This window comes from Bombina bombina, chromosome 7 (genome assembly GCF_027579735.1).
Source record: "Bombina bombina isolate aBomBom1 chromosome 7, aBomBom1.pri, whole genome shotgun sequence".
Lineage (NCBI taxonomy): Eukaryota > Metazoa > Chordata > Amphibia > Anura > Bombinatoridae > Bombina > Bombina bombina.
Window position 1 is genome coordinate 406,172,284 of NC_069505.1, and position 13,525 is coordinate 406,185,808.

The 13,525-nt window shown below is 39.8% G+C and overlaps 1 protein-coding gene across 1 annotated transcript in view; it reads right to left on the reverse strand.

Annotated features, from left to right (window-relative positions):
• Positions 1-13,525, reverse strand: part of IARS1 (isoleucyl-tRNA synthetase 1) — a 299,311-nt gene that overhangs the window by 9,945 nt on the left and 275,841 nt on the right. The window contains exons 31-33 of the mRNA XM_053721177.1: positions 5,946-6,071; positions 5,719-5,859; positions 5,487-5,618 (exon numbers count right to left, since the gene is read on the reverse strand). Of these exons, the coding sequence (XP_053577152.1) occupies positions 5,487-5,618; positions 5,719-5,859; positions 5,946-6,071 (399 nt within the window). The remainder of the gene's footprint in view (positions 1-5,486; positions 5,619-5,718; positions 5,860-5,945; positions 6,072-13,525) is intronic.

The window sequence follows — 13,525 nt, forward strand, 5'->3', positions numbered from 1 at the left end:
CTTCTTTAAGTAAAGAACGAATAAATTCCATTTTAAATAAATATGAAGATTTATCAGCATCAATCTCTGAGACAGAATCCTCTGAACCAGAAGAGTCATCAGAATCAGAATGATGATGTTCATTTAAAAATTCATCTGTAGAGAGAGAAGTTTTAAAAGATTTTTTATGTTTACTAGAAGGAGAAATAACAGACATAGCCTTCTTGATGGATTCAGAAACAAAATCTCTTATGTTATCAGGAACATTCTGCACCTTAGATGTTGAAGGAACTGCAACAGGCAATGGTACATTACTAAAGGAAATATTATCTGCATTAACAAGTTTGTCATGACAATTAGTACAAACAACAGCCGGAGGAATAGCTACCAAAAGTTTACAGCAGATACACTTAGCTTTGGTAGTTCCAGCACTAGACAGCGATTTTCCTGAAGTATCTTCTGACTCAGATGCAACGTGAGACATCTTGCAATATGTAAGAGAAAAAACAACATATAAAGCAAAATTGATCAAATTCCTTAAATGACAGTTTCAGGAATGGGAAAAAAATGCCAATAAACAAGCTTCTAGTAACCAGAAGCAAAGAAAAAATGAGACTGAAATAATGTGGAGACAAAAGCGACGCCCATATTTTTTTAGCTCCAAATAAATTTGGCGCCTAAATGCTTTTTGGCGCCAAAAATGACGCCACATCCGGAACGCCGACATTTTTGGCGCAAAAGGACGTAAAAAAAATGACGCAACTTCCGGCGACACGTATGAAGCCGGAAAAACAGAAAAGATTTTTGGCGCCAAAAAAGTCCGCACCAAGAATGACGCAATAAAATGAAGCATTTTCAGCCCCCGCGAGCCTAACAGCCCACAGGGAAAAAAGAGTCAAATTTTTTAAGGTAAGAAAAAATGATTGATTCAAATGCATTATCCCAAATATGAAACTGACTGTCTGAAAATAAGGAATGTTGAACATCCTGAGTCAAGGCAAATAAATGTTTGAATACATATATTTAGAACTTTATAAATAAAGTGCCCAACCATAGCTTAGAGTGTCACAGAAAATAAGATTTACTTACCCCAGGACACTCATCTACATGTTTGTAGAAAGCCAAACCAGTACTGAAACGAAAATCAGCAGAGGTAATGGTATATAAATAAGAGTATATCGTCGATCTGAAAAGGGAGGTAAGAGATGAATCTCTACGACCGATAACAGAGAACCTATGAAATAGACCCCGTAGAAGGAGATCACTGCATTCAAATAGGCAATACTCTCCTCACATCCCTCTGACATTCACTGCACGCTGAGAGGAAAACCGGGCTCCAACTTGCTGCGGAGCGCATATCAACGTAGAATCTAGCACAAACTTACTTCACCACCTCCATAGGAGGCAAAGTTTGTAAAACTGAATTGTGGGTGTGGTGAGGGGTGTATTTATAGGCATTTTGAGGTTTGGGAAACTTTGCCCCTCCTGGTAGGAATGTATATCCCATACGTCACTAGCTCATGGACTCTTGCTAATTACATGAAAGAAATCTAAATTTACAAATACAATCTTTTTTCTTTAGAACAATTTTGGGGGGGTTTTTGGAACAACAATCTTTTTTGGAAGTATACTTTTCTTTTTGAAATACACTTTTTTTTGGAATTACACTTCAAGCATGTGTCAAAACACTGTCAAAAATACATGCTAGTTCCCATTTTGCTAAAGGACTTGTGATGTCACAGCAGTCATTTCAGCAGTTTGGCTGGGAACTAGTTGCTGTTTTTCTTTTAATTAAATATGGAGAAAAGGCTGACAACCCCAGCAAATCAGCGTCACAGGTAAACTTTTTAATATTTATCATGTAACATGGCTTAACATGTCAAAAACATAAATTATGCTTACCTGATAATTTCATTTCCATCGTGGGGAGGAGAGTCCACGGCTTCATTCATTACTGTTGGGAATTAAGAACCTGGCCACCAGGAGGAGGCAAAGACACCCCAGCAAAAACTTCAAATTTGTAAAACTTTGTAAAAGTATGTAAGGAGGACCAGGTAGCCGCCTTACAAATTTGCTCCATAGAGGCCTCATTCTTGAAGGCCCAAAAAAAAGCCACAGCTCTAGTTGAATTAGCTGTGATCCTCTGAAGAGGCTTATGTCCCGCTGTCTCATAGGCCAAGCGAGTCAAGCTCCTCAACCAAAAGGACAAAGAAGTAGAAGAGGCTTTCTGCCCCTTGCACTTCCCTGAATACACCACAAAAAGAGATGTAGACTGTCTGAAATCCTTTGTAGCCTGAAGATAGAACTTTAAGGCACGAACCACATCCAGGTTATGAAGTAACCTCTCCTTATAAGAAGAAGGGTTAGGACACAAAGAAGGAACAACTATTTCCTGATTGATGTGACTGTTAGACACCAGCTTGGGAAGAAACCCCAAACCAGTGCAAAGCACAGCCTTATCCGTATGAAAAACCAGATAAGGATGCTCACATTGCAAGGCAGCTAGTTCAGATACTCTGCGTGCCGATGCAAAGACCAACAGGAAGAGAATCTTCCAGGACAGAATCTTAATGTCAATGGATTGCATAGGCTCAAATGGAACCTTCTGCAATACCTTAAGGACCAAGTTTAAGCTCCATGGGGGAGCAGACTGTCTAAAGACAGGACTGATTCAAGACAGAGCCTGAACAAAAGATTGTATGTCAGGGAGCTCAGCGAGTCTCCTATGCAACAAGACGGATAATGCCGAAATCTGTCCCTTTAAGGAACTGGCAGCAAGACCCTTCTCCAAATCGTCTTGAAAAAAGGACAGAATCCTGGATACCTTCACCCTATGCCAAGGATATCCATGCTTCTCACACCAGGATAAATAAGTCCTCCACACCTTATGGTAGATGCGACGAGTGACTGGCTTACTTGCCTGAATTAAAGTATCAATCACCCTTTCAGAAAAGCCTCTCTTGGCCAAGACTAGGCATTCAATCTCCACGCAGTCAGCCTCAGAGAATCGAGATTTTGATGTTGAAAAGGACCCTGTTCCAGCAGATCCATGTGACAGGGTAACCTCGACGGCGGAGAGGATGACATACCCACCAGATCCGCAGCCATGATGGAGCAATCAGAATGGTCGAAGCTCGCTCCTGTTTGATACGTGCCACTTCACAAGGTAGAAGTGGTAACGGTGGAAAAATGTAAGCTAGGCTGAACCCGCAAGGCACCGCTAAGGCATCTATCAGCTCTCACCTTTATAACCTCCTATGACCCGGACTACAGAAACCGTTTTGTCTCCTGCGCCGCTGATCAACAGAGGAAGAGAGATAGCCACACCCGGTCACATGGAATGCCTGGCAGGACCCCTGCACTAAGGAGAAAAATGTGCCAAAAAAGGGCTGCGCAATACTCCCGTAAGCAACCTGAAAGTTCCACACATTGCCAGAGCCTCATCTGGCACATAACGCAGCAATGACACAATAAACAATATCACGTATAAAAAAACCCTGTTCAATAATCCCCTTTCCAGGAATATTAACCCTTAATTCTTTAAAGATAAAAGGCGTCACACTGTGGCCCTGTCTTCCGTATCATTATGTACTAAAAAAATTAAACGATCTTACCAGAATCTACGCCGTGTAACAGGAACACGGCCCTTCAAGTGTAAAAGGTTAGTAGTCTTGTTCCTGACTTGGACTTGAGTGCAGAAAGAAGGCAGCAAAACTCGTCAAAGCTGATTGCTTGTGGAGCAGTTAATATGAGTCGGGATGGTTTCGCAGAAAGACACTCCCTACATCTCCGGACTAACTTTCGCCAAGGCTCTCACTGAGAGGCTGACAGGACTACTTAAAACTCCAGTCCCAATGCGAGAGTGTACTACCCTCCATAAGAGACTACTCCGATCTTCGGCACTTCTCTGCCATCCTCCTGTGACAAAAGGCAAAGAATGACTGGGGGATGAGGGAAGTGGGGGAGGTATTTAAGCCTTTGGCTGGGGTGTCTTTGCCTCCTCCTGGTGGTCAGGTTCTTAATTCCCAACAGTAATGAATGAAGCTGTGGACCCTCCTCCCCTTTAGATGAAAAGTGATTTTTTTTTTATTTGCATCACACAAACATTATACATAGGAATACTGATGGATTTTGATGTTTTAATTACAGTTTTCATGGTAGCAGGAAAACTAATTTCAACATATGGTCTTCTTTCAGAATATGTTTTTTATGTTGTCATTTATCATAGAACATGCTCTAACGTTCCTAAAGTGCTTATTCTGCCTTGTTTTATATAATAATGTACTACTAAAGAATATTGATTTTATCAGCCATTTATACACATTTAATTTAAAGCAACACAGCAACTAGATTCCAGGCAAACTGCTGAAATGAATGCTTTGATATCAAAATTCCTTCAGCAAAATGGGACCTAGCATTTATTTTTGATAGTGTTTTGACACAAGCGGTAAGTGAAATTAAAAAAAAAAAAAAAATTTGGTAAAATTGTATTTCCAAAACACAACAAAAAAAACCTAAATTGTGCTTTCAAAAAATAGAATTGTATTTGTAATGAAGGATTTGTATTCGTATATCTGTGTACAAATGAGCAGCGAGACAGGCTGTAGTGACAGCATATTAGGCAAACCCAATGGGTAGGTACCCTAATCTGTATATTAAAGGGGTACAACACCCAATTTTTTTGCTCCATTCTCTTGGTACCTTTTGTTAAAAAGCATACCTAGGTAGGCTTAGGAGCTAGCTGCTGATTTGTGGCTGCACATATATGCCTCTTGCCATTGGCTTACCCAGTTGTGTTCAGCTAGCTCCCAGTAGTGCATTTCTGCTCCTTTAACAAAGAACACCAAGAGCATTTAGCAAACATGATAAATATAAGTATATTGGAAACTTTTGGGGTTTTATACCTTTAAGAGGAATTAGAGGCACACTAATATTTTAGTATATAGGCACAAGGCACATGTTCTAATGTAAATTTAATAGGAGAAGGTGAGGGGTGAATGTTCTTACGATTATGCATTAGGGAAAAGTGGGGGATGTATTTTAATATTGAAATAGGAGTTGATGGGAGTCTTGCAATATGGATATCTGTGAGGAAAGTGGACATTTTCACAAAATCCTAAAGGCACAATAAATCTATATGAAATCTTAAAGGAACCTAATAGTGAAAATTAAAATGAGCATGAGTGTATTTCATATGAGTGCACAAATCCTCTAAGTAAACGTTATTACGGTTTCAAGGGCATATGCACATATGCAGTGTATGCCTGTGCACCCATATTTAAACACCATGTCTGTTTAGAGAGCCAGCAGTGGCGTATAAAGTCTCTGATGGCTACTTCCATAACACAAACAACCTGCAACTCTGAACAGGTTTGCTTTACCAATAACTATTAGTGTTAAACGTCTTTTTAAAGTAATATGGCCATTAAATGTTCACCAAGGGGTTAACAACATCTTGACGATTGCAAAAGCACTCAGAAATGCAACATCACCTTTATTCGACTCACCCTGGCTCAGAGCTGCATCCAGGTACAATTTGAATTTCCGGCTCCTAAGACTAAAAATCTTGGCGACTTCAAGCAGAAGCGATTGATAGTTTAGACCGTTCTGACCCACAGGGTTTTCTAATAGCAGCGTACCTAAGGAGAGTGCAAAGAAATTATAATTCTGCGCGCACAATATGTAAGCCCATACGCATCAGGGCGCCAGATCAGAAACACTTGATGGGCTGCATATTACCTTGTGCATCAGTGTTTTGCAGCCTGAAGTTGATATATTGACACAGCGTTGGAGTTACTGAATTACCAGCGGGGGCAGATCCTGACGTCACATTCAAGGTCTTCCCATTTAGACTCAGCAGGTCTGTGTCATTGGGGAGTTCTATAGGAGGAATCAGAAGCAGAGTTATCACCGCAATTGCACTCACTGCTGCTAAATCTATATGTTCCCTCTCAGGATAATGTTACCTGTTTTTCCATCGTATATGGTCACCCGTGGGCTCTTCAGGTGGAATATGCTACAGATGGCAGACTTTAACTCCTGGAAGTTGGATACAACATCTCCTTTTGGGTTTTCCAACAGGAAAAATCCACCTTTTAAAAAAAAATCTTTGTTACTACTACGATGCTCTAAAAAGTTGAGCTACAACTGGATTCCTTAGTACCATAAACAGCCAAAAAATGTATTGCTAAATGCATTTGAAAATTTCAGCCATTTGGGAAGATGTGCACATTTGCTTAAAAATGCATGCAGTAAAGTGCATTAACACCAGCGTAATCTGTACCCCCTTCCATCTTTGTGCTCATATTAGAAGTCCAAATTCTTTAATTCATACATTTTACACACATACACACTGGCATTCAAACTTTTGTGGTCCCTTAGACATTTCCTTATTTTCCATGAAAATATACACAAAATTAGTTTGAATAGGAAATATAGTCATTGACAAGTTTAGAAATAATGAATTTTAAGTGAAATAATAATTGTGTCCTTCAAACTTTGCTTTCGTCAAACAATCCTCCATGTGCAGCAATTACAGCCTTGCAGACCTTTGGGATCTAGTTGTCAGTTTGTTGAGATAATCTGAAGAGATTTCACCCCATGCTTCCAGAAGCACCTCCCACAAGCTGTATTGGCTTGATGGTCACTTCTTATGTACCATAGGGTCAAGCTTCTCCCACAACAGCTCAAAAGGGTTGAGATCTGTTGACTGTGCTGGCCACTCCATTAAAGACAGAATACCATCTGACTGCTTCTTCCCTAATTAGTTCCTGACTAGTTTGGAGCTGTGCTTTGGCTCATTGTCCTGTTGTAGGAAGAAATTGGCTCCAATGAAGTGCCGTGGGTATGGCATAGTGTTGCAAAATGGAGTGATAGGCTTCCTTCTTGAAGGTTCCTTTTACCCCTTATAAATCTCCCACTTTACCACCACCGAAGCATCCCCAGACCAACACATTGCCTCTACCATGCTTGATAGATGGTGTCAAGCACTCCACCAGCACCTTTTCATTTGGTCTGCGTCTCATGAATGTTCATCTTTTTGATCTGAACAAACACCTCATAACACATTTTCCAATCTTGCTCTGTCCAATATCTGTTCTTCTGCCCATCTTAATCTTTTCTTTTTATTGGCCAGTCTGAGATATGGCTTTTTCTTTGCAACCCTGACTAGAAGTATAGCATCCGGAGTCGCCTCTTCACTATTGACATTGAAACTGGTGTTTTGGGGGTACCATTAATTGAAGCTGCCAGTTGAGGACCTGTGTGGCGTCTGTTTCTCAAACTAAACACTCTAATGTATTTGTCCTCTTGCTCAATTGTGCACCGGGGCCTCCCACTCCTCTCTATTTTCTGGTTAGAGCCAGCTTGTGCTGTTCTGTTAAGGGAGTAATACACAGTGTTGTATGAGATATTCAGTTTCTTATCAATTTCTTGCATGGAATAGCCTTAATTTATTAGAACAAGAATAGACTTAAGAGTTTAAGAAGAAAGTTCTTTGTTTCTGGCCATCTTGAGCCTGTAATCGAACCCACTATTGCTGATGCTCCAGATACCCAACTAGTCTAATGAATGACAGTTTTAATGCTTCTTTAATCAGCACAACAGTTTTAAGCTGTGCTGACATAATTGCAAAAGGGCTTTCTAATGATTTATTAGCTTTTTTAAATGATAAACTTGGATTAGCAAACACAACATGCCATTGGAACACAGAACAGATGGTTACAGATAATGGGCCTCTGCACGCCTATGTAGATATTCTATTAAAAATCCTCAGTTTCCAGCTATAATAGTCATTTACAACATTAAAGGGACACTCAATTCAAAATTAAACTTTCACAATTCAGATAGAGCAGCAATTTTAAACAACTTTCCAATTTACTTCCATTAACAAAATGTGCAGTCTTTTTATATTTACACCTTTACAGTCTCCAGCTCCAACTGAGCATGTGCAAGAATTCACAGAATATACATATATGCCTTTGTGATTGGCTGATGTCACATGATATAGGGGGAGTGGAAATAAAGATAATTTTGAAATTTGTCAGAAAACGATCTACTATTTATTTGAAGTTGACTAAGTGCTATTGCATTGTCTTTTTATAGAAACATAGAATTTGACGGTAGATAAGAACCAAAAAGGCCCATCAAGTCTACCCATATTACATGTTACTTTTTCCTTAGGATAGCCTTATGCATGTCCCAGGTATTTTTAAATTCCTTTACAGTCTTTGTGTTTACCACCTCAAATGGAAGTTCATTCCATGAATCCACCACCCTTTCTGTAAAAAAATGCTTCCTCAAATTTCTCCTGAATCTACTACCCTGTAACTTTAGATTGCGACCCATTGTTTTGGCATTTATTTTTTTGTGAAAAATGCTTTCAGCTTCTATTTTATTAAGTCCCTTCATATATTTGAAGGTTTCTATCATGTCACCTCTTTCCCTTCTATCCTCTAAACTAAACATATTTAGATCATAGAGTCTTTCTTTGTACGTTTTATATTTTAGACCATGTACCATTTTAGTAGCCCTCCTTTGGACAGCTTCTAGTTTATTTATATTTTCTATATCATGCATTTGTTTATTATGCAAATCTACTATATTAACTGGCCCTTTAACAATGTCTACACTGTATTTCTGATCAATTTGATGTTATTTTAATGGACATAAAAAATGCTTTTCTTTCAAAAATAAGGAAATTTCTAAGTGACCCAAAAGATTGAACAATAGTGTGTGTGTATAGTGTGTGTGTATATTATGTGTATATATATATATATATATATATATATATATATATATATATATATATATATATATATATATATGTGTGTGTGTGTATATATATATATATATATATATATATAAAATAAGATATATCAGCACTACATTCAATATTCAATGCCCCCCAAAAGTAAACGGAATATGGGGCGACCCCCCAATTCACACCCTCTACCTGTGCACGGAGAGTTAAATAAATGGATACATTATATAAGAACAAAGTAACTCTTAGTCCAGCACAATAGGATAGACAAAATTAAAGAACCAGGATTAGAACCTTCCCTAAAAACACAGGCAGACAGCAGATACAATTTAAATAGTTTATCATCAATCAAAGTATAGCAACAAAAAGTGTACAAAATATACAAATCCTATGTGGCAACAAAAGATATATTAAGCTGAGAGTCCCATTTGTCACTGAAAATATATATACACACATAAATACACGCAGAAATTTTCACTAGCCTGAGAAAGAACTTACAGTGGAGAAGTAGAAAATGTGTTTTCCCCCCCCTATATTTCACAGAGTGGACTAGTAACTTTCCCCCTCTGGACTAGTAAACTATAGTGATATTGTACACCCATTTCCCAGTTACACCCATTGTCATATGCCATATCATTTTAATTCTGCAAAAAAAAAACAACCTTTTTATTATTTAACCTTTGTATCTAAAGTCTAAATATAACAAATCTTATTTCCATAGCATTTTCACGTGTTGTGTTATGCAAACTGGCAAGCAATAACAGTTAAGCTCTGGTTTTAAAAAGGGCTACATTTTAAAGCGGTATTTTGGATTGCACGCAAGTGCAATGCTTAGCTGACCACTTGGAATACAAGTGCACTAAAAACACTAATATCTGTGCTATTCTATAAAAGTATATAGCGCACTAAACACACTAATATCTGTGCTATTCTATAAAAGTATATAGCGCACTAAACAGACTAATATCTGTGCTATTCTATAAAAGTATATAGCGCACTAAACACACTAATATCTGTGCTATTCTATAAAAGTATATAGCGCACTAAACACACTAATATCTGTGCTATTCTATAAAAGTATATAGCGCACTAAACACACTAATATCTGTGCTATTCTATAAAAGTATATAGCGCACTAAACACAATAATATCTGTGCTATTCTATAAAAGTATATAGCGCACTAAACACAATAATATCTGTGCTATTCTATAAAAGTATATAGCCCTCAACACACTAATATCTGTGCTATTCTATAAAAGTATATAGCGCACTAAACACACTAATATCTGTGCTATTCTATAAAAGTATATAGCGCACTAAACACAATAATATCTGTGCTATTCTATAAAAGTATATAGCCCTCAACACACTAATATCTGTGCTATTCTATAAAAGTATATAGCGCACTAAACACACTAATATCTGTGCTATTCTATAAAAGTATATAGCGCACTAAACACACCAATATCTGTGCTATTCTATAAAAGTATATAGCGCACTAAACACAATAATAACAGAATTTATGTTTACCTGAAAAATTTCTTTCTCCTACGGTGTATCCGGTCCACGGCATCATCCTTACTTGTGGGATATTCTCAATCCCTACAGGAAGTGGCAAAGAGAGCACACAGCAAAGCTGTCCATATAGCTCCCCTCAGGCTCCGCCCCCCAGTCATTCGACCGACGGTTAGAAGAAAAAGGAGAACCATAGGGTGCAGTGGTGACTGTAGTTTACAAAAATAAATTTAAACCTGACTAAAATGCAAGGGTGGGCCGTGGACCGGATACACCGTAGGAGAAAGAAATTTATCAGGTAAACATAAATTCTGTTTTCTCCTACATTGGTGTATCCGGTCCACGGCTTCATCCTTACTTGTGGGAACCAATACCAAAGCTTTAGGACACGGATGAAGGGAGGGAACAAGTCAGGTAACCTAAACGGAAGGCACCACTGCTTGCAAAACCTTTCTCCCAAAAATAGCCTCCGAAGAAGCAAAAGTATCGAATTTGTAAAATTTGGCGAATGTATGCAGTGAAGACCAAGTCGCTGCCTTACAAATCTGTTCAACAGAAGCCTCATTCTTGAAAGCCCATGTGGAAGCCACAGCTCTGGTGGAATGAGCTGTAATTCGTTCAGGAGGCTGCTGTCCAGCAGTCTCATAAGCCAATCTGATGATGCTTTTCAGCCAGAAGGAAAGAGAGGTAGCAGTCGCTTTCTGACCTCTCCTCTTACCAGAATAGACAACAAACAAGGATGATGTTTGTCTGAAATCTTTAGTTGCTTGTAAATAGAATTTTAAAGCCCGAACCACATCAAGATTGTGTAACAGTCGTTCCTTCTTAGAAGCTGGATTAGGGCACAGAGAAGGAACAATGATTTCCTGGTTAATATTCTTATTAGAAACCACTTTTGGAAGAAAACCAGGTTTGGTACGCAAAACAACCTTATCTGCATGGAACACCAGATAAGGTGAATTACACTGCAAAGCAGACAATTCTGAAACTCTTCGAGCAGAAGAAATAGCTACCAAAAACAAAACTTTCCAAGATAATAACTTAATATCTATGGAATGTAAAGGTTCAAACGGAACCCCTTGAAGAACTGAAAGAACTAAATTTAGACTCCATGGAGGAGCCACCGATTTATAGACAGGCTTGATTCTAACTAGAGCCTGTGCAAACGCCTGAACGTCTGGTACTGCTGCCAGACGCTTGTGTAACAGGATAGACAGAGCAGATATCTGTCCCTTTAAGAAACTAGCTGACAATCCTTTCTCCAATCCTTCTTGGAGAAAAGACAATATACTTGGAATCCTAATCTTACTCCACGAGTACCCCTTGGATTCACACCAACAAAGATATTTCCGCCATATCTTATGGTAAATTTTCCTGGTGACAGGCTTTCTGGCCTGGATCAGAGTATCTATAACTGATTCAGAGAACCCATGCTTAGCTAGAATTAAGCGTTCAATCTCCAAGCAGTCAGTTGCAGAGAAACTAGGTTTGGATGTGTGAATGGACCTTGGATTAGAAGGTCCTGTCTCAAAGGTAGCTTCCATGGTGGAACCAATGACATATTTACCAGGTCTGCATACCAAGTCCTGCGTGGCCACGCAGGAGCTATCAGAATTACCGAAGCCTTCTCCTGTTTGATCCTGGCTACTAGCCGGGGGAGAAGAGGAAACGGTGGAAAGACATAAGCTAGATTGAACGACCAAGGCGCCACTAAGGCATCTACCAATGTCGCCTTGGGATCCCTGGACCTGGACCCGTAACGTGGAACTTTGGAGTTCTGACGTGACGCCATCAGATCCAGATCTGGCAGGCCCCATAGTTGAATTAACTGGGCAAAAACCTCCGGGTGAAGTTCCCACTCCCCCGGATGGAAAGTCTGACGACTCAGATAATCCGCTTCCCAGTTGTCCACTCCTGGGATGTGAATTGCTGAAAGATGGCAGGAGTGATCCTCTGCCCATTTGATGATCTTGGATACCTCCCTCATCGCCAGGGAACTTTTTGTTCCTCCCTGATGATTGATGTACGCTACAGTCGTCATGTTTTCCGACTGAAATCTGATGAATTTGGCCTCCGCTAGTTGAGGCCATGCCTGGAGCGCATTGAATATCGCTCTCAATTCCAAAATGTTTATCGGGAGGAGAGATTCTTCCCGAGACCATAGACCCTGAGCTTTCAGAGACTCCCAGACCGCACCCCAGCCTAAGAGACTGGCATCGGTCGTGACAATGATCCACTCCGTTCTGCGGAAACTCATTCCCTGAGATAGGTGATCCTGAGACAACCACCAGAGGAGTGAGTCTCTGGTTTTCTGGTCCATTTGTATCTGGGGAGACAAATCTGCATAATCCCCATTCCACTGTTTGAGCATGCACAGTTGCAGTGGTCTTAAATGAATTTGAGCAAAGGGAACCACGTCCATTGCCGCAACCATGAGTCCTATCACCTCCATGCACTGAGCTACGGAGGGTTGAGGAATGGCATGAAGAAATCGACAAGTGTTCAAAAGTTTTAACTTCCTGACTTCCGTCAGAAAGATCTTTATTTCTACCGAGTCTATTATTGTTCCCAGGAAGGGAACCCTTGTGAACAGGGACAGAGAACTCTTTTCTATGTTCACTTTCCACCCATGAGACCTTAGAAAGGCTAGCACAATGTCCATATGAGCCTTTGCTTTGTGAAAGGACGACGCTTGTATTAAGATGTCGTCTAGGTAAGGTGCTACTGCAATGCCCCTTGGTCTTAGTACCGCTAGAAGGGACCCTAGCACCTTTGTGAAAATTCTGGGAGCAGTGGCCAATCCGAAGGGAAGGGCCACAAATTGGTAATGCTTGTCCAAAAAAGCGAACCTCAGGAACTGATGGTGATCTTTGTGGATAGGAATATGCAGGTACGCATCCTTTAAGTCCACGGTAGTCATATATTGACCCTCCTGGATCATTGGTAAAATTGTCCGAATGGTTTCCATTTTGAATGATGGAACTCTGAGGAATTTGTTTAGGATTTTTAAACCAAGGATTGGCCTGAAAGTCCCTTCCTTTTTGGGAACTACAAACAGGTTTGAGTAAAAACCCAGTCCTAGTTCCGCTGTTGGAACTGGGTGTATCACTCCCATCTTTAGAAGGTCTTCTACGCAACGTAAGAATGCCTGTCTCTTTATCTGGTCTAAAGATAAGCGAGACATGTGGAACCTTCCATTTGGAGGAAGGTCCTTGAATTCCAGAAGATACCCCTGAGAAACAATTTCTAGCGCCCAGGGGTCCGGAACA